Here is a 20,691-nt window from a genome sequence, read left to right on the forward strand (position 1 = left end):
CCCTATTGATGGCGCCAGACCTCCTACTGGTGACAATTAATACCATTTTGGCAAAGCTCTCGATGGCGCTTTAGCTGACCTCTCTCTGCTGAGCTACCTTACCTAGTATCTCTTAGCCTGGAATGAGCACAGCGAACAACAGCTTCAGCATCAGCAAAGACTACACGAAATTTGACTCAGCTCAGATGAGACTACCTGCGAATAAGAAAAAAAAGCACTGAGGGCAGTATTTGGCTCAACCAACAGCAGGACTAAGGGGCGTAGCGAGGACCAACACTTGGTCAGGGCCATCGGACATCGACAGACAACACGCCCCGAGGACCCGTTGTGTTAAGCCTCACGCGGGGATGTTTTAATGCCAGAGATTAATCTCCATTTTCGTTGCGTTATTCATCAATCATCTTGGCCATTCCCTCACATAGCCTCTCGTGCACGCGGCCGATTCCCTAGAACGATATCCAGACGTAAGAGTAAAGAAAAACCGATTATTTACCTTACAAAAGTCGGTCTAGGCATCCAGTATTGGGGCCATATTTACGCTTCAGACACAGCCACATCGCATCCGCAACCGACCAAGCTGTCGGTACAGTCCATCATTCGGTCCTCTATCATAGCCCTGCCCCTCTTCCTCGTCTGCTCTGCTTTCCCTCGAATCCTCTGCCTAACCTTGATCCTCTCCATCCACATGCTTCTGGCCCGTACAATGGTCTCCGCTATCACTCCTCCCCCTTCCTCCGCCGCGCCCTACCGACTCGCCAACCTTGCAAATCTCACATTGGGCTATACTGTCTACCCTTCGTGGACTCAGAAAGACGGACTTGTTGCCATGACATCTCCCCCGTCTCCTCCCTACAATGATGATTCTTCGAAAGCTGAGCGCTATCCTCTCATCATAAACAATGCGCTCTATACTCCGCCCGGAGTTTATAGTGTCCGACAGTTGGTCGCCACCACGTCGCCCCTACTCGATGTCATCATATCTCGACTTGGTCCAGATGGACCAAACGATATCCCTGCTCGCACTGTTCTCGTCAATGGTTTGGCCGCTTCTCTTGCAACTACAGGTAGAGAGTCCACACTGCCACTGGTCCACTCGTCCCAGGATACTGCGCGCAGGGAGATTGTGATCCAAGCAAACAAGATTGCAAAGACTCTTGTTGGATACGTCCACGACAGCATCGACCCTACCAATGCCAATCCCAAGATCCGGCTCCGAAGCCCCTGTGAGGGGCATCTCTGGACTCCGGCGGTTGCAGGCCTTCTGCTTGGGCCTCGAAGCGACTCCCAGTTGATGGAGCTTTATAACGAGTGGCTTCATCGCATGATTCTCCTGCGTGACAGTTTAATTCCCTTCGAGAACTACGACAAGGTACCTCTCGTCATTCCCCGAGACTCGAGCCGAGGCATCCGCGATCTGGAGGAGCCTCGGAAGCTCTTCCTTGTACACTGCTTAACAGGTACGATCCAGCATGTTGCCATTGTCGATCTCGCCAAGGTCTTCACGGCTCGCCATCTCCCTCGAGGTGGCTACGGCTTCCAGTACTCCCAAGGCCTGGTTTTGCCAGCTTTCTTGTCTGGGTCTACTTCTCTTCACCTACTACGTTATCATCCAGCCCATGTCTATGACGTGGAGAGCGAGGTATTGTTTGACTACGAGCACAAGGAATACATCGACGCTCCCAGAACAGAGCTCGCAGCGAGTGAAGCCGTCTCTGAGGATGGTAGCTGGAATTTACCTTCTTTGCTGGGAGTTGACACCAGAGTCACCGAGTCTTCTTTGGCCATCGACGCCGGGAAAGACGCTCTTCGACGCATTGTCAAGCTGCGCCTGACGCTGTACTCGGGGAAGTCTGTGTCTGTTGATCTCGGCCAGATCGCCCGCGGCCGGCGTTACGCGTATGAAGTCAAACCGGACAAGGGATCTTCAAAGGGAACATCATCACCTATTCTCAGCGCACTCTCGGCCCAAGGTGCCAGTGGCATCCACAAGACAATTGTCCACGATGCAGCGGATATCCTCTCGCGACCTGGACTTGTCATCTCACCCCGAGTAAAGGACGGTCATGGAAACACAATCCATATCATTCCCACCTCAGACCCCATTCTCAAGCTAGCGCTTCTGGGAAAATTCTATCCTGAGAATGTTATCCTATCGAGAGAAAAGGATAATATAGATGCTTTGAGCAAGGCTGGTAAGGGATTCGCGGAACGCCTTGTAATCTTGGACCGGATTAATGAGAAGGTTTTAAGCTAGCTATAAAGGCCGGCGCAGTCTGCTGACGTTGTTGGAGAGAAGTACCAGATGCATTGTCTGCCTTCTATACATATGCACTCGCATAGGATTCAGCGATCTGTGGATAACAGGATATGTTAACATCATCTTGCATAATTTATTCGGCGTTAATTATAATCTTTGCAATTCATGGTGTTTCAATGATGTTATAGATTAACTACATATACAATAGCCTGTCATTCCCAAGTAACCTTTCAGACATCAGGCTGCCATTTAACATCAACATAAGAAGCACAGCATTGACAGGATCATAATGGATTATATCGACGAAATGAGCCGCTCTAAAATTTACGCTTTGGAGGCAAAATACCAGATTCTGCTACTGTACATCTGCTGTAGCAATGACGAGCTTCGTGAAGTCATCAAACACGTCGAACTGTAGCTGGCTAGCTCGAGTGCCTCGGTCCCCAAGTCTTTCTGAATTCTTGATCTGATCAACAGCCTGGCGAATAGTAACCTTTGTGCGCACTAAATCGTCAGAAGGAAGTTGAGACTTGGCAAGAGTCCATTCTTCTGCCGAGGAGGCTTTCCAGATAACCTCAGGTGCTGGGAGAGTCAAGTTGTGAATGAGATCATTGTCTAGAGGCTCAAAGTAGTTCGGGTCCTGCTTCTGAATACGGCAGGAAAGCGTATTTATGGCATTGACAAGGAAAACGGTTCTGCGAATTGTCTCGTCCATGAGCCACTTGCGCCAATTGGTCTCTTCTCCGTCCTTGACTGTTGAGGTTTGGAGATACTGTTTGGCGAGACGTCTGGTCATCTGCCATGCACTTTTAGCTTATGCTTCTTGTCAAACTTTAACAGGTATAACAGAGGTTGTTTACCTTGAGGAAGAACATCTGCTGTGACTCGGCTGCACGCGTCTGTTCTGTATTTACGCTAACAAAGAACCCCAGGATCTGATAGATACACATGGCATGGACTACCGCCAGCATGTCCGCATCAGAACGGGGTATTTGATGCTGAACATTGTTAATGGGACTGGATGACTAGTTCGTAATAGGCCTTTTACTTACAAATCCTTTGACAAGCTTATTGGTCTCCTCATTTATGAGCGAGTAGACAAATGTCTCGCTGACAGGGACAGAAGCGTAGAACGCCCCAACACAGCAAAAGGCCTTAGCTAGCGGTTCTGCCACGTCGCCGGCAGAACATCGGTATAGCTTGTGATGTACAAATGGGGGATATACTCCTGGTTGCAACATGACACTTGGGTAGTTGCTGACCATTTTGATAAGATCATCGTCTTTGTGGAGTCTGTGGAAAGGACATGACTGCAGGGTTTGGCTAATACCATACTGCGGACGCGTTGCGGCCGTATTTGGCAAGTCCGTACCACGCGCAGCTTTGACAGCACCGTGCAGAGTCTTACCTTGTTCGGTGTCGGCCTCAACATCAAGTGGAGAGTGTTGGTTACTGTGGGGTTTGGCAATAGATCCTGTTCTGGGATAGTGGCCGTCAGATGAGACTGGAGTATTCAGCATGGTTGAAAATCCGCCCGGTTGAGATGTCTGGCCTGGTGTGATCCGATTCTGAGTCAAAATTCCAAGTGAGCCCAGGAGATCAAAGTTTAGATCCTCGGAAGCTCCCGTGAAGCCATTTCCTTGCATAGGGTCTTCAAGCTCTGGCGATATAGGTAGTTCGGGGGAGAGAAACGGATTCTGTGAGAACCAAGGTATTTCTTGCTGCCATCGAGACGCGGCCTCCGCCTCATTCGTCAAGTTAAATAATGAAATGCTGTCCCTCTCAAGCTGGCCCGGACTTGGCGTAGGATCTCCAAACCCAACACTTGGTCTGTTTGTCTGCGTGTTCACATTCCACCCGTTGATATTTATACCGTGAGAAGTAGGTACAGACAATTGCTGTTGTTGGAGAGCTGCAAGTGATAGGCTGTTCGAGGTGGCAGAGGAGCGGCTCTGATCCCCCGCGTCCTGCATGACAGCTTCAAGCTCAAGCTCTGATTGACGACGAGTAGAGTAATTTGACAACGATGAGTTATCTCCGACAACGCTATTGTTATCATAGGGCTGCCCCGAATCGGCGCGAATGTGGTGCCCACGAGGCCGTTGAGCTGCCTCAATCTGCTGAGACGTGGCGTTGGGATTGCTGGCCGAGACGTACCGGCACGTCTTGTTCCTGTTGATGCAGCGTGAACATGACGGCGTACCCAGATCACAGCTCAGTTTGGAGGCTGCGCAGGCTGTGCAAGACTTCTGCTTGGATAACTTTTGTCGTTGGGACGACTGAATGCAACGCTGTTGATGCTTGTACCGATATTCTTCTTCAGAGATAAAGAAATTTTAATTAGCCTACTAAGCAACTAAAGAAAAAATGCATTATAGGTAGAGTCAGGAGTGCGATTGTTTGTGGTACAGGCACGAACCATCATCTGCTCAAAGGGATTGACTAAAACAAGGCACGACAGGGCGTAGTACTCACTCTGAGCAAACTCCTTGGGGCAGTTGGAGCAGCGCCAGGGGCCCTGCTTCGAGGCGTCTCTGGCCCGGCGGGACGAAGCCTGAGGGCGAGTCGGCGAAAACAGAACCGGCTGCATCTCTCACTTCCTCCGAGGCGGTGGTAAGAGGGAGCGGGCTTGGACAGAAGACAGCAGAGGTCGTCTACATAGCTCCGAGAGGGACGAGAGGGTTAAGCACGGCATCTCCTTCCGATCGAGTTAGCGCGTTATAGCGTGATTACAGGGATCTGCAATTAGCCAAACAGTCCTACCGCGCTTAAGCGTATCGGGAAATGCGTATCTGTACTCCGTACCCAGGAGTGGGGGGCAAACCTACCCTACGCCTTTTTAAACACACCTGCATGCAGGCTCCTGTTAGGCTGCCCTACTCCGTAACCTAAAGTGAAGGATTGGTAATGCCAGCCGCATGCCGGCAGATAGACTAGCCAGAATTGTTCCTCTTATCAGTGTTTTTGATGATTCTAAATTTGATATCGTTCTTCGCCACGTTTCGCAACATCACGCTTTCATGTCGTGATGGCACGCGGGGAAATTCCGGCAATGTCAAACGTAAGTAACATTGCTTTAGTGAATATCAAGAAGGGGCAGTTCACATGCATATATCGAGTTTATGATACTGACGTGATGCTCTAACAGTTGTAATTCCATGCCTCGGCGAGGCGCCTTCCCTGCCATTGTAGCAAGAAACAGAATGCAACCATGCACTTTCGGATGTGCCGAACCAACTACAAGCACTTGAACCATAGCTGACGACATCAGTATCCGAGGATTATGCTGCGCATCCCCGACGCAAGAAGTAATGACACGATACGGGCTGATTCTCAAGTCATCCCGACTGGGAACCTAAACATGGGAGCCCGTTGAGGATCCTGACAACAGACAGCTACTGGCTCGCATTGCTCCAAGTCTGAAACTCTCTTTGGCTAGCAGGACTCCAGGGAAAATAGAGTGGGTAAGATTGTATGTGCTCTCGATTCCAACGTCTATCTCCATATCGAGTTGCTCTTGCTGAGTCGGCTTGCATAATAACCTGCACTAGTCGCATCAAGTTGAAGTCAAGCAGGTCTGCTGCTAAAAGACACCCGCCGTTCTTGTTATATGCCAAGTAACATTTATTTGAGTTCATTTTCATCTCGGAGACTTTCATACTGCATTACACTATTACCAAAATGGGCACAATCATGGTTCTCATTATTGATCATTATGACTCCTATACCAACAACATTCTGCAACTGCTCCAAGGTACTCAGAAGGGTCATGATGGACAGTCCTATCCGGAGTGGAGTGTATCTATTGTTCGATTCGACCAGTTCTCATGGTAAGTAGAACAACAAAGATCCCAAGACTCCAACTGTAAGCAAAGACTGACTGTTCATTTCCAGGGATCACTTCAAATCGGAAATTCTCCCTCACCTAGATGCTATCATCCTATCACCAGGACCCGGCACACCGCAGCGCGAAGCAGACTTTGGCTTCAACGCTAGGCTTATAAGAGAAGTCAACATCCCCATCTTGGGGATCTGCCTTGGACATCAAGGCATTGGTACATCGTTTGGCGCCAATATTATTCATGCTCCAAACATCAAACATGGTCAGATCTGTCAGATCCACCACCGAGGCACAGGTATTCTCAGTGGTTTGCCGCAAAAGTTCGATGGGGTAAGGTATAACAGTCTTGTATTGGACATTGAAGGTGCCTTGTCTCACCCATATTAAACCTTCACATAGTGTTCTTGCTGACACCCTCCAGATGTTCCACCAGAGCTTCAAGTCACGGCATGGACATACGACCCAGAGAACCCCTCCAAGAAGGTGTTAATGGGACTTCAACATCGGGAACGCCCTGTCTTTGGCACGCAATGGCATCCCGAAAGCGTTTGCTCTGCTCACGGGAAGCAGATCCTCTCAAACTTCCGAGATATCGTCTTGGACTTTTGGGTGACCAGTAACCCGAGGAACCAATGGACCAAGCGTCGGGTTCTTGAGAACGCGTCGCTGCCAGACCATATTCTTCAGCAGAATGCCGTTGAGCAAACCGAATTGGGCAAGGCCCTTGCTGCAGAGGCTAATCCAGCACGCGTGGTCTCACCTTATTATGTCAAGTCTGCTAGGGTTGGCAAAGGTCCATCTGCAGAGATTGTGTTCCAAACACTGTTTCGGGGTAGATCCCTAGACGGTGAGGCGTGGCTTGATAGTGCCAAGGTACGTGCGCCTAATCCAATGGTCAATGGCCTTTCACATTCTGACTTGGTTGTAGGTTAGAGACTCACACTCTCGCAACTCATATTTATCATGGGCTTCCTTTGCACTGAGCTATTCAACAAAGTCGAGACACGTATCTTTCTACCAGCATGGCAAGAACATCAAATCGGAGAGGCTGAGCGTTTCGTATTGGTCGTGGCTGGAGCAATTCCAACAGGAGACCATCGTGGCAAACACCGAAACACTCCCTTCTGAGTCGCTGGATCAAGAGACAGATGTTGGCCAGCCTTTGCTCCAGGTTGGGCTCATCGGCTACTTTGGCTATGAGCTCAAGAGGGAATCACTACCTGGCTACCAGTTCACACCACCCGACGAGAAGGATGTCAGCTTGAAGCACAGTGATAGCGAGCTACTCTTCGCAAACACCGTGCTGCGACTCGATAATTATACCGGAGAGTGGACGCTGTTCAGTTTAATACGTCGAGGTGAAGAGGATCCAATCGGAAATGCCATTGGCGCTTCGAGTAAGATAGGTATCGACGAGGCCGAGTTTGACCTCTATCTGACTCGTGTACGTGAGGTATTTGACGCGCCACCGTCGCCACCCTACGTTGAAGCACATCCTTTGCCCAACTTCGTCGCACTCGATAATGAGGCATCCTACTCCAACACGATCTGGGCAGCCAAGGAGGCCATCAAAGAGGGGGAGACCTACGAGCTCACGTTGACAACAAAGTTCAGAGCCAAGAGCCCAGAAGTTGATCCTTACAGCTTATATCTGGACCTTCGGAAACGAAACCCTGCACCGTATTCCGCTTATATCCACTTTGCCGCCCATGACAAGACCATCCTCTCCTCATCTCCTGAACGATTCATCTCCATTGATAGCAATGGTGTTGCCGAGATGAAGCCAATCAAGGGCACCCTGGCTGTTGACTCTGATCCAGTCGAGGATGAGAGACGGAAGCATCAGCTTGCGACAGATGTCAAAGAGCTAGCCGAAAACCTGATGGTAAGCAAAAAGCCTTTGCTAGAGACTTTCTAAGCTAATTGGGGTAGATCGTTGACCTCATTCGATCCGACCTTCATAACATCTCACCACCAAGCTCCATTTCTGTGCCAAAGCTCTTGCATGTAGAGACCTATCAGACTGTTCATCAGGTAAGACGGCGCTATCCAAGCGTACTTGACTGCATCATGACTGACTGTTATTCAGCTTGTCACAACAATACAGTCCCATGTTGCCCCATCGGTAGGAGGAACCAAGGTTATCGAGCGCTGTTTCCCGCCTGGTTCCATGACCGGCGCCCCGAAGCTTCGCTCAGTTCAGATCCTCGACTCTCTCGAAGGCCAACGCGAGCGGGGTATATACTCGGGAAGTATCGGTTACATCTGTGCCAGCGGTACCGTCGACCAATCCGTTGTGATCCGCACGATCGTCAAGTCTGGCAATGAATTGGAACTCGGTGCTGGAGGAGCAATCACCTGGCTGAGTGAGGCGGACAAGGAATGGGACGAGGTCATGGTTAAAGCTAATGCTGTTGCTCGAGGCAAAGGAAAGGCGCATGTACCTGATGTAGCAGCTATTAGTCCCTTGGGACCATTTGTGGAGGAGGAGGGTCATCTGAGACAGGAGCATCCGCTCAGAGCTGCAATCAGCGCGTGATGGGCGCTGCGATAGATTGGTGCAATAGCATCCTGAGTCTGTAGTATAAATATTGCGTGATCTGCATAGAAACAAACATTCGTTAGATGCATTGCTTGGGACAAGAGTGAAGTGAAATAAGTATAACTACATACCCATACATGATGCGACAGTTTCTCGAGGAGGTCTTTCTCATTTTTCACTTTTCGCTGTTTCAGATGACATCGCAGTGTGGACCAAACAGAGTTACGGGTAGTGGAGAACAGTACATGTCAGTATACAAACGAAGCTCTACCATGTTACCAGAAGAGGAGGATGGATGTGAATGAAAAGGTATATTAAAACTGCCATCGATGATGAATGAAAAACGCGAAACTGCTTTCTCAGGTCTGACTGAGCTCGTGATATGTGCTTCCTGACAAAGGCCAGGTTGAGCGGCTTGACCCAACGGCAAGACCGGGTAGACGCTATCTAAAAGAAGTAGAACAGCTTCCACCCCTTAACCTTGGTGGCCCAAGTGAAGAAGTAGACCAAGGCAAGATTACTGAACGTGAACACGACAAAGATTCCCCAACTACCCCATTGTCCACCGAGTTGACCATTTCCAAGGTTGAATTGGTCCAAAAACTGAGTCCCAGTAGTCCAACGACATACCTGACAATAGTCATCACCAGAGGCTTCGGGGTTGAGCAGTTGAGCGGAGGCGGATAGAGCCCATTCCGATACATATGAAGAACAGGTCTCGTTAGCAGGGGCAGTAAATACTGTGAGGTCTGCTGATGAGCACGACACACCCACAGATGAGGTCACGGCCGTCACCATTCCGCCAAGAAGGTACGTAAATGGGGATAAGTAGTAGAGCTATATCTTTGTTAGATGAAATGCCAGAGAGTCTCGATGCGGAAATGCTTTGGCTTACCCAGTAACGCCAGAAGACCTGGATCTGGCTGTAAGGGACAATGATGCCGTTAAACCAGTTACAAGTGCAGACAATAAAAACGAGAACATTTCCTGCTGCGCCAAGGTCTGGGCTAAGGGCCATCATGAAGAGACCAAGGAGGACCTGCAAGTGTCAGAGGAGTTCCACTAACCAAAATGAGTTGGGTGTCACTTACTTGAAAAATCTCATATGTGAGAAGAAATAGAAAGATATAGCCGGCCTGATCTAAAGGCAAACCGGCTGGGAAGTACCAGATGACGAAGTACAGAACGGTGACCAAGATAGCACCAGGTATTTCTGAGAGAATGGTTGAAGATACGAAAGCAATCCATCCATATGCATGAGACGGCCCTTCGCGAAACTGCCAGTACAGACTTGCAAAGAAGTAACGTGCCAAAATCACGTTGACAATGGCGTTGCAAAGGAAGAGGATGAAGAAGACACTGAACATCCTGTAGAATTTGTTAGCGATCATGAAAGAGAGTAGAAGCCGAAACGAAACTCACCGATTCTGCAGATCCTGCGGGCTAGTGCCGATCTGGAAGAAGGTGAAGCCGACGAGAATAGCGCTAATAACATGAACCCAGATCTTGGAGTAGATGTACGGCGGGCTACGCCACTGGTTAAGCAGCATCCGCTTGGTGAGAAGTATTGTCTGAAGAAACACAGAGGCGTTATGTTCGGACGTGACCACTTCGCCGACGTCAGGCGAAAGATTCTTGGAAGCATCACTATTATTTGTGATCTCTCGCCCAAGGTCAGCGGCCTCTGGGGAGGCAGCCCATGTCGACGCCCAGTTAGAGCCCTTGTCAGATGTGCGAGCGTTGACACCTGCGCCAACAGTCTCGAGGATGAACTCGCCGGGGTTTGCACCCTCAGGACACGCCGCACCGTTGCGAGCAAAGTACGACAGAGCTTCAGTGACCTTGCCAAAGCTACATCTTGGTCAGATCGGTCTCACTGGCGGAATAGATGTTTTGGAGATGTAGACTTACTAGAGTTGGCTGCCTTCTGAAGACAGAGCCAGTAGATTGTCAAACTGAGAAAACACCAGAGCAGACGGTTGGTGGATGGTGACAACTATTGCCTGGCCTTGACGAGCGAGTGTCTTGAGGTAGTGGACGATGCGAGATGCACCTTGAGAATCCAGTCCGGAGGTTGGCTCATCGGCGAACAAGATCTCGGGCCGCGCGGCAAGTTCAACACCAATCTAAGTAAGCCAACAGTTAGCTTTGATGGTCGGAATCGGGGGAGAGTGTAAAACACACCGTCACTCTCTTGAGCCGCTCAACACCAAGACCACCACCGTCTTCTCCAATCAGAGCATCCTGTACGTCATTAAGGTCGAGTAAGTCCAAGACTTTGCTGACATACGCCAGCTTCTCAGCCTTTGAGTAATGCTTCGGCTGTCGGAGAAGGGCAGAGAACTCGAGAGCCTCCCGAACAGTTGCTGTTCCATCGTGGAGATCCATCTGCTGCGCAAATCCTAGCGACCATCGTTAGCCACCATTCCACGAAGACCCGCCTGGGATCGGTTCGTACCAACTGTCTTCCTATAGCTCGAGCTGGGAGGCTGATCACCGACGAGAACCTCTCCACCGACGATACTGCCCGCAAAGTTCGTCTGACTCAGAGCCGTGAGGAGTGTCGTCTTGCCTGCTCCGCTGGCGCCGCAGAGAGCAGTAAGCTCCCCCCGCCTGACGTACCCCGAGATGTTCTTGAGAATGTGACTATCGCCAATGTCGACACTGAGCTGGTTCCATTTGAGGGCAACCTGCCCAATCCGACCTGAAAGAACGCTGGCACGGCCGGATGAGGGAGCGGACTTTTCAACATCATGGGAATCAGGACTCGAGGCATTGCGGCGCTTCGCAAAGACGAGAGGAGCACCGCCATTGGGTGCAAAGCTCATGAACTCACTTCCAAAGATGCCGGCGATGAGATAGGCCAGACCAATGGCGATCATGATGCCAATGTTTCGCCATCTGTGGGAGTAAGAGAATCCGAAAGACTCGGCGTATTGTAGTCCTGGAACACTAGTCTGTCCAGGTAAAGCACCTCTGACAGCGCAAGTCTGATGTCCCTCAATACCCTGTGCTGGGATGAGGTTATCATGGCACGAGAGATCCAGGTTGCTGAACTCGCTACTAAAGAGCTGAAGTAAATGTCAGTATTTAATACTTCTCGGGAGACGCCTGATTCGATCATGGAACCTACATTTTCAAATCCGTAAAACATGGGATTGATATGGTGCAGCCATCCGAAAGCTGGACTCATGTCATTGGGAGGAATCAGAAAGCCGGCAAACAGAAGAAGCACCGTGCAGGAAAACCCTCCGTAGCGAAAACCTAGATGTTACAGTACCGCGTTAGTGCTGTCATTGATCGGAGGGTGATGAGATCTTACAGTCATCCAACGTGCCAACAAAGTAGGCAAACATGCGGAGGAGGTTGCTGAAGCATACTGTGGAAATGAAGAGAGTCAGGTAGAAGAAGAAGAACTTGCCAGCCTCAACTTGAAGCCGCGAAAGAAAATAAAACACCAAAGTGAATAGAACGTGTTGGAAAGCGATGAGCGGCAGGTCAATGAGGAAACGGGCCAACGCAACTGCAGCGGGACGCGTCAGGTGGAGGTTGGCTGTAGGATGATCATCAGTAACACAATCTCAAGATATGTAGCGTCAGGGTGGGCCAAGGTACCTTGTCTCTCTAATACAGGCCTGTTTGTGTAGGCGTCGAAAAGCTCAGGGAACTGCAGCCATCCGTTCAAGATCAGTGCAAAGTACAGGATCCCACCACGCGTAAAAGCACCCTGTGCATTGTTCTCAATGTCAAAGTACACGCTGCCGCAAACAAGGCAGAGGATTATTGTTGTGATCCACTTGATGTAGTAAACCCGCCTCTGTCCCTTGACGAGTTGATATTCTCGCTTCAAGCTTTCCCTCACCTGATAAGGCAGCGATAAGCGATATGAGTAGGTTGGAAGTAGAGCATCTGCCTGACCCTGCTTCTCTCGATATTCGTCGATCTCACTGACGAGACGTGCATAGTGGTTAGACCTTTTGAAGGCTGCGGCAAGATCGGCAGAAGAATTGATACTATCGGCTTCTGACCCGGGAATAGCCTTCCTCTCGTCGGGGTCTGTCACTGTTGCCAGGAACTCAGCCGTTGTCTGACCAGGAATGGGAATAAATCCAAGGTTATGGAAATAGCTCCAAGCCTCGGACGTGCTTCCAAAAAAGGCTTCGTATCCTTCCGAGAGAACGACAACCTTGTCAAAATTTCGGTATATCTCTTCGCCGGCTTGGTAAAGTGTTGCAAGAGTTGTCTTGTGACCGATATCAGTGAAGGCTCTTAGAGCCTTTACAAAGTCCAGAGCCGTTGAAGAGTCGAGGCCACGGGTCGAATTGTCGAAGCATTGGACCGAGGAGCCAGCTGCTAGGACCTCGGCGATGGAAACACTAAAAAGTCGCAAGTCAGACATGATATTCACGATGTGGTTGGGGTTTCTCTCTTACCGTTTCCTCTCTCCGCCTGAGACACCGGGAGAGAATGCACCACCAACAGGAGTGTCGAGAGCATGTGAGAGGCCGCAGATCTTGGCGATAACATCAACCAGGCTCGCCACGAGCTTCGTGTTGCGAGCATCTGTCGGGAGAGAGTTGCGGAGAGCAAATTGGATCGTCTGCCTGACGGTCAAGGACGCAATGTGCCTGTCCTCTTCAGGTAGATAGATGGTCTCCCTGGCATGGTCACGCTTGAAGACAGAAGAAGAGACATTGGCGTACTCGAGGTCACCGGTAGTGGCCAGGTTAGATCGGCTGGCGACAGTGCGGAGGAACGTGGAGCATCCACTACCCGGACGTCCCAGGACAAGAAGCATTTCCCCCGGTTTGACAACGCCCGAGAATCCATTGAGGATTGTCTTCCCTTCAGGGACAGAATTTCGAGGGCTGATGCGTGTCAAGACCTGTTCCCTAATAAATCGAACTTGGTCGGGCCCAAAGGTATTGAGGATGGCTCGAGGCAGAGTCTTGACCTGGACCTGGGTTCCTGATGGGGCTGTCACCGAGAGATGCTTGAAAGATACGCCAATCTGTTTTGGTGTATCATTGCCGCCTAGAGCTTGACTCTGAAGAAGCACCCGAATGGCATCAAGACCCTCTGGATCGAGGCCTTTGGGGACCGATACCTCAATCGCAGCATCTTTCTGGGTTTCGAGTACCGACCCTTCGGTAGGCGTGGACATCTTCGATGCTGCTTGCTGTAGTAGAAGCTAGACCAAACAAGTTGGATAACAAATGGTAAAACAAGATCAATCGGTAGAGGCTATGAGCCAAGTTCCCAGCAAGCCCTCAGTCTTCTCGCTATTTTCACCTCAGCAACGTCGCTGTAAGTCAAGCTGGTAGTGGCTTAGACTGGATTCAGATAGATGTGATGTTGATTGGGACAACACGTCGATGCTGGTGATTGGTTGGCGTCGCGCTAGAGAATAACTCGACTTGGGTGCCTTAAGAGAGGTTGGGTCACTACATTTGCAGGTCAATTAATCTCCGAGTTTCAATTGATTGCCTGTCTATACAATAGCGTCGCTACAGAGCGTCGCGGCATTGCGCGATCGGGATGTGCACTCAACGGTTGGTGGATCTGCTAAAAATGTCCGACCCTTGTTCGGAGCAAAATGGCAATCTATCCTCCCCTTCGGACTTGGCTGACCATGGTCGGAGCTTTTTGACTACGCACTCAACATTGATTTCCGCGACAATGAGAAGTGCGACGTCTTGCTGCCCTGGACGCATCGTATCTTCTCTGGTGCTAGAAGATTGCTAGACTACGCGACCCTGTTCTTGGCGTGTTAGCCTTATGGTTGAAGGCGAATTCGAAGAAATGTCTGTTGGTTCTGCACTGCTCACTATTCAGCCTCATTATTGCGTGACGCTCTAAAATATGTTAGTGGCATGTCTATTGGTGTGCCACTTGCAGTCCCAGAGTGCTGGAGACGAGGTCCAGTCTAGCAGATACAACAGCAAACATGATAAAGCAATATTGTTAACCACTTGATGACAATCTCAATAAATAGAGAAGTAGACTCACAGTAATTATTACTTTCTCTGTTTATTTACATCCTTTATTATTACAAGTAAATCTCCAACTGTCACTTAAATCTAGCAGCAAATCTCCAGAACAAACGTCGTATACAATGGCAGATGCACTTGGTCCATCCACCCATTGGTGGAATGATGCCGGCTTGAGAAAACTCTACCTCTGGCTGCCAGTTGTCATCCTCAGCAGTTCATATCAAGGTTTCGATGGCATGATCATGAATGGTCTACAGTTGCTGCCCTCGTGGCAAGAAGGTAAGTATCGCTACGTTCGACTCCCGGGTAGATCGTAACGGTAAACTACAAGAGACTAACTCCGTACCCCAACTGCAGAATTTGACCATCCCGAAGGACCAGTTTTGGGCTTACTCAACTCTATCCAGACGGTTGGAGCCATGTTGGCACTGCCTTTCATTGGTTGGGTTGTCGATAAGGTCGGACGTCGCAAATCCATTGCCTTCGGTGCCTCGTGGACTCTACTTGGCGCGATCCTACAGGCAACCTCTAAGCACATTGCCCAATTCGTCATTTCCCGGTTCATCATCGGTTTTGGCCTTGCTTTCACTGTTGTTGGTGCCCCGCTGCTCCTCGCCGAGCTGGCTCTTCCAAAGCACCGTGGAACCATCTTGTCCTACTTTCCTACCGCATGGTACACGGGAGCCATCATTGCAGCCTGGACAACCTATGGTACTCAATTCATCGAGGACTCCCGCTCTTGGCGTATTCCCAGTGGTCTTCAAGCTGTCCCTGCTGTCATCCAGATCAGCCTTCTTTGGTTTATCCCCGAAAGTCCTCGTTGGCTCATCTCCAAGGGTAATGGCGCAGCAGCCCGGAGCTTCCTGGTAAAGCATCATGCCAATGGTGATGAGAGCAATCCCATTGTGGAGATTGAATACACACAGATAAAGGAAGCCATCCTCAAAGATGCACAGTATAAGGAGCAGGGCAGCTATCTTGATCTTATCCGAACCAAGCCGAATAGGAGAAGGCTTATTCTTGTCACGTTTTGTGGTCTGTTCCTCGAGGTGAGACTGTTGAGGTACTCCTTCAAAGAAAGCCTTTGCTAACAGTCTTTCTAGATATCCGGCAACGGTTTGGTTCAGTACTATCTCCATTCCGTGCTGAATAGCATTGGAATCACCAAGACCATTGAGCAAACTACAGTCAACGGCTGCTTGTCTATCTACAACTTTGTCTTGGCTCTTGGTGCTTCTTTCTTAGTTGATAGGATCGGTCGCCGCAAGCTCTTCATTATCTCTACTGCTGGAATGTTTTTTGCTTTCATTTTGTGGACTACGTTTGCAGCTTGTGAGTACTTACTATACCTACATTTCAGTTTGATCCAAGCATGCTAATTCAATTGACGCAGTATACACCGAACACGGCACACGGAACTACGCGATTGGTGTTATTGTCTCCATCTTCCTTAGCAACGGCGCGTATGACCTTGGGTGGACTCCCCTCTGGGCTTATCCGGCTGAGCTTCTTCCCTACGAGGTGCGAGCCCGTGGAGTTGCCTACATGACGGGTATTATGCACGCCGCAGGGTTCTTTTCTTCTTTCGTAAACCCAATTGGTTTGAAGAATGCTGGATGGAAGTATTACATTGCATTTATTGTTTACACGTTTCTCGAGGTAAGTTTGCTGCCGTGCCTTTGTTGGAGTGGTTGAACCCAACTGACTGATTGTCTTCAACAGCTTGTTGCTGTCTGGTATTTCTTCGTTGAAACCAAGGGATATACCCTTGAGGAGATCGATACTATATTTGAGACGCCTGGCCTTACTTGGAAACAGAGAAGGAATCTCAAGGCTCCTAGTCTTGTTCGGGAAACTAGCTCCATCGAAGAGAGTGGTAATGCTGCTCGCAAGTCTGATGTTGCGGTCTCAAAGGTAGAGCTTTAAAGATTTCAAGGGGATATCTTCAGCAGATTTGACTGGTGCTCTAAGGGAGTGGGATGACTGATCTTGGAAAGCCTGACCGAAGGGGTGAATAGAAAGGAGAATAAGGACTATACACATTTACTGCTTAGTTCTTATATTGCTGGAAATTATGTGTGTTGTTATTTTATAGCCTATGTAATCTATAGGAGAGATTTAAAAATAGGCAATAGATTGCAGACCTTTTACAATTTTAGGGCCTTACTGTTCCGAGAACCTCCAGCAATGCCTATGTCAGCTTTGTCTTAAACTTCGGGTCCCGAGGAGTAATCAAATGCTTAAACTATGCTTGCTGGTATGACGCACAGCATCGGCTATGGCTACTTTTGGTAAGCGCTGACATCAAACAACATGCGATCTGCACTACTCGGCCCATGGCCAGTGAGATGCTGTATAAGCGTTAGCTTCGCGGGTGTCGGTGTCGGCACGGCCCGGGCTTAATGCATCCTAATGTGATTTCGTCTCACAGCGATAGTGATATCAGCACATACACGTAAGCCTCACCCCTTGCCATAAGACGCTGCTGCGTTATCTCGTCACAACCAAGCTCCAACCGGATCCAATGGAAGACGATCGATCTCTCGAGCGGCCTTTGAATGGCCGGGGAATATGCAGTTGTGTCCCGTGTGACAAGATGAAGATAAGCAACATTGCATCTAGATGAGAAGTTGTGTGAAAATGACAGTTTCGATCAACGGGAGGCACCACTCTTTGGAAATTGTATTACGAAGCTTGGACTTGGCATCACCTCACAATGTGGCTTGGTATGGAATCTTGGAGACAAAAGAGTGTAGAGTCTTATCCTGTGTAACGCTCCTCGCTCAGTTCTCACATAATCCTGACTGCATAATCGCACAATCAGACCACGAGATTGCCTCAATCTGACTGCTTCTACAAATAATGTATGGAATCTTACGCTCTGGGGCAGAGGCAAGAGAGAAGAGGATCCTGGCAGTGAATTGATTAGTTCACACATGATATAAAGAGAATGCCCGGGAAGTAACCTATGGAGCCACCATGCGATGCCGACACGTCCGTCTGGCACCCACATGTTCGGCTCAATGTCCCACCGCCAATCATGCGAGCGCTGCCGGCAGCAAAAAGTCCGGTGTCTTCGAGACTCCACCTCTCAGAAGCCATCACCAGGCCAGCCTCTACCAAAATGCTCCAAGTGTGCAAAGGCAGGCACAGCATGTGTGTACAACTGTGGATCGATCCAGTTGATACCAGCGTCTAACAAAGGGTTAAGGTATCACTACATTAAGAGCCAAGACAAAAAGACCGTGCTTCAACTCTGAGAACAATATGGGCCTGCCATCTTTAGAGAAACAGACAGGTGGTTCTCTAGACGATGATTGGCTTGACTATGACAACTTCAACTGGCACCAGACAGGCACAATGGCCCAAGCAGACCTTGACCTCGAGAATACGTCTCAGATTATTAATGCAGACCTGAAAATGAGTAATGATTTTATGGCTGGGATGGATGCACACCTCGACGAAGGACAATGGTGGGATGAGACAACCCCGATTCAAACACCATTATCCAATATCGAAGCCAGTGATGACAGGCCGACGCCCAATTTTCACAAGAACTTACCTCACAGGCTATGGCTGTGAGCACTAAGACCATCTCAGCTACAATTGCTCTGCTTCATCCCGGCAGCGCTCCAACTGTGTCGTCGCAATATGTGAACCAGGCTTTCGACGGCACAAGAACCTTGGTACGTATTATCAACACCATATCCATGATAATTTCCAGGGAGAAGGACGAGAATACGTCAGAGAGTATATTCGGCTGTGGCATTGGAGGGCTGGCCCTTACAACCCTTGCCTGTCAGCAGCATCTTCTTGGTCTTTTCAAGGCAATTTGCAAGTCTATAGAACATTGTGTTGAGGGAAAGTCGAGGGAAAAGACTGCTTTTGAAATCAACCATAGCAGCTCGCTGATAGGGGACCCAGCTCCTTCTTCAGCGCAGTTTACAATGGTTCTTCAATTGTTGGTACATCTTATCAACCGGCTGGACAGGTGTCTCTTCGCAGGTACACAAACACCGAGCCCCAATACGTATCAAGGTGTCATGGATCTGACACGTATGGAGAAGAATGCAGATGAACTTGGATCTGATAGAACAAGCATTGCTGGTTTCGGACAGGGATCAATTACAGGGTTATCACAGGAGCATCATAGACTAAGACAGATTATTTCCCAACTGCAGGGGCAGATGGATACGCTTGAGGAGATTTGAGTTGAAGAGTTTGAATTACTTTTTCTGAAAGAATGAGGCGAATATACATGTAGGTTACGATGTAGGAAGACAAGACTTGGAAGAATAAGTACTGAACAAGATCTCATGATACGAAATTAATTGGGATTTTTCAGTGTGTTGTCTTGGTATGTCTCGTTGAGACGTCATAAGCTTCAAGTATCAATCAGTAAGCTACGGTGATAGAATTCATAATCACTTTAGCTGTCTTTCCATTCAATGATTCACATCAAATATAGCTATTCATTTAATCTTAGCTCCGAGTGCAAACACCATTTCTCGTTAACTGTATGAGCATCTACCAGGAGAAACAAAAAATGTCACGGGTCTAGAAGTTCAAGGCTCCCTTCAAGAATTCCAACTGCTTCTCCATAACAGAGTCAACATCGCCAAAAGCCCAGTCCAAATGACCCTTGCCAGGAAGCAAATGAAAGGTCTTTGGCTCACCCATCTTCTCGAACGCGGCAATCTGCTCCGCAGCGGGACATTCGATATCATTCTCGGGTGTCACCATCATCGCAGGCGTGGGGCTGACATAGGGAATGAGCGTCATGATATCCCACGAGAAAGCATTGTAGAATGTCTGCACTGTGACGCGGTTGTCTACAGGGATTTTCAAGCGTGTCATCATGGGCCAAAAGTCTGAGCCCATTGAGGGGCCGAGGGGAACAGTGCCATCTTCCTTGACGTAGGGCAGATAGATTGGCTCTAGAAATTAGGGTTAGTTAGATTACCACATAAAGAGGATCGAAATACCTTGCCCAGCCATTTGAGCTTCGCGATCTTGCATGGCCAGCTCAAGAATAGCTCTTCGTCGCTCGGGAAACCCATGGAGGTCAATGACGGGCGCGACTGCAACAACAGCATGTACACGCGGACTGAAGTCGTTATCAGCACTTCTCAAGCTATAGGTCGTTATCACGGTACTCACTCGAGTGCTGTAGCAGCAAGATACATATTTCCATCAAAACAGAGACCCCAGAGGGCAATCTTCTGAGGGTCAGCCAGTTCGTGTTTGGAAAGGAACGTGACGGCATCGTGAAAATCCTCAACTCGTTTACGAGCGCTAGTCTGGATGTAAATGTTTAAGTGCCAAGTCGAAGTCGAATGGGTTTTCGAGATTTAGTCACCTCTTGTCTCGGTAGGCCATCACTTAGGCCATAAGTTCTCGTGTCGAAAATGAGTGCTGTAATGCCATGATTCTGATACCACTGCGCGATGTCAGGCACAAAGGCCTCCCTGGGCATGTTGAACTACATAAGGACTTAGCAAACAGTTCTTTTGGTGAAGCTACGTTACCTACTCCTGGAGAAACAACGATGCCTGGTCCATATTGGGCGGCTGGGTATAACCAGCCACTCAGGGTGAGGCCATCGAGTGTTTTGAAAGTGACGTCAAGGCGGGACATGTTGTTGGCTTATGACTGTGATGTTTATGAATTTGACTGTGTTTATGTTGATATGCGGGCTCTGAGCTTGCATACACTGTACTGTCGTCTTAAAAAAGCCCTATATTTTATCTCTTGACAACTCCTTATCGCATTTAGCCATGTAAGACGGAGCGGAATCAGTCAGCACGGAAATAAGTATCCCGGTCGGCGCATTCGGAAATGTCAGATGTGGCTACACATACAGGATATCGGGTGCCGAGTGTGACTAGACGGAGAAAACATAGGAAGTCTGACTACTGCGGCCTGTAACTCCGAGACACCGGCACTCGACAAAGTTTAGTTAAAGTAGATGTTCGACATTAAGTCTCCCCTCCGATTCTGCTTAGTGTATGAGAAGAGTACTTCGCCTTCAATCACCAGTAAAAGAAAAGAGCATATT

At 49.1% G+C, this 20,691-nt stretch overlaps 7 protein-coding genes across 7 annotated transcripts; 4 read left to right on the plus strand and 3 right to left on the minus strand.

The window, feature by feature from the left end:
* Positions 1–685: 685 nt before the first annotated feature.
* Positions 686–2,254, plus strand: FOBCDRAFT_149692 (uncharacterized protein; the record flags this gene model as incomplete). The annotated part of the gene is made up of 1 exon (XM_031194180.3): positions 686–2,254. The coding sequence occupies one exon, from the start codon at positions 686–688 to the stop codon at positions 2,252–2,254; it is 1,569 nt and encodes a 522-aa protein (XP_031030801.3).
* Positions 2,255–2,466: 212 nt separating this feature from the next.
* On the minus strand, positions 2,467–4,878 carry FOBCDRAFT_325140 (uncharacterized protein). Its single transcript, XM_059612126.1, has 4 exons — positions 4,733–4,878; positions 3,310–4,574; positions 3,118–3,255; positions 2,467–3,053 (listed from the first exon to the last, which is right to left on the minus strand). The coding sequence occupies exons 1-4, from the start codon at positions 4,845–4,847 to the stop codon at positions 2,613–2,615; spliced, it is 1,959 nt and encodes a 652-aa protein (XP_059466464.1). The 5' UTR covers positions 4,848–4,878; the 3' UTR covers positions 2,467–2,612.
* A 1,057-nt stretch (positions 4,879–5,935) lies between these two features.
* Positions 5,936–8,637, plus strand: FOBCDRAFT_193901 (ADC synthase; the record flags this gene model as incomplete). Its single annotated transcript, XM_031194182.3, has 6 exons — positions 5,936–6,087; positions 6,152–6,462; positions 6,520–6,971; positions 7,027–7,983; positions 8,031–8,132; positions 8,188–8,637. The coding sequence occupies 6 exons, from the start codon at positions 5,939–5,941 to the stop codon at positions 8,635–8,637; spliced, it is 2,421 nt and encodes an 806-aa protein (XP_031030803.2).
* Positions 8,638–9,087: 450 nt separating this feature from the next.
* FOBCDRAFT_209755 (ABC-2 type transporter-domain-containing protein) lies at positions 9,088–13,804 on the minus strand (the record flags this gene model as incomplete). Its single annotated transcript, XM_031194183.2, has 11 exons — positions 9,088–9,477; positions 9,536–9,679; positions 9,732–10,008; positions 10,063–10,491; positions 10,552–10,766; positions 10,825–11,042; positions 11,099–11,711; positions 11,774–11,904; positions 11,963–12,193; positions 12,256–13,016; positions 13,074–13,804. The coding sequence occupies 11 exons, from the start codon at positions 13,802–13,804 to the stop codon at positions 9,088–9,090; spliced, it is 4,140 nt and encodes a 1,379-aa protein (XP_031030804.2).
* Positions 13,805–14,755: 951 nt separating this feature from the next.
* Positions 14,756–16,559, plus strand: FOBCDRAFT_149269 (general substrate transporter; the record flags this gene model as incomplete). Its single annotated transcript, XM_059608311.1, has 5 exons — positions 14,756–14,912; positions 14,991–15,682; positions 15,737–15,992; positions 16,027–16,292; positions 16,356–16,559. 5 exons carry the CDS (start codon positions 14,756–14,758, stop codon positions 16,557–16,559), a joined length of 1,575 nt encoding a protein of 524 aa, XP_059466465.1.
* A 1,053-nt stretch (positions 16,560–17,612) lies between these two features.
* On the plus strand, positions 17,613–18,844 carry FOBCDRAFT_282742 (uncharacterized protein; the record flags this gene model as incomplete). The annotated part of the gene is made up of 3 exons (XM_059611623.1): positions 17,613–17,793; positions 17,845–18,211; positions 18,262–18,844. The coding sequence occupies 3 exons, from the start codon at positions 17,613–17,615 to the stop codon at positions 18,842–18,844; spliced, it is 1,131 nt and encodes a 376-aa protein (XP_059466466.1).
* Positions 18,845–19,190: 346 nt separating this feature from the next.
* Positions 19,191–20,270, minus strand: FOBCDRAFT_282743 (peptidase S15; the record flags this gene model as incomplete). Its single annotated transcript, XM_031194186.2, has 5 exons — positions 19,191–19,570; positions 19,619–19,740; positions 19,794–19,933; positions 19,993–20,115; positions 20,166–20,270. 5 exons carry the CDS (start codon positions 20,268–20,270, stop codon positions 19,191–19,193), a joined length of 870 nt encoding a protein of 289 aa, XP_031030807.2.
* Between the last annotated feature and the right edge of the window lie 421 nt (positions 20,271–20,691).

Source organism: Fusarium oxysporum, chromosome XII (assembly GCF_013085055.1).
Source record: "Fusarium oxysporum Fo47 chromosome XII, complete sequence".
Lineage (NCBI taxonomy): Eukaryota > Fungi > Ascomycota > Sordariomycetes > Hypocreales > Nectriaceae > Fusarium > Fusarium oxysporum.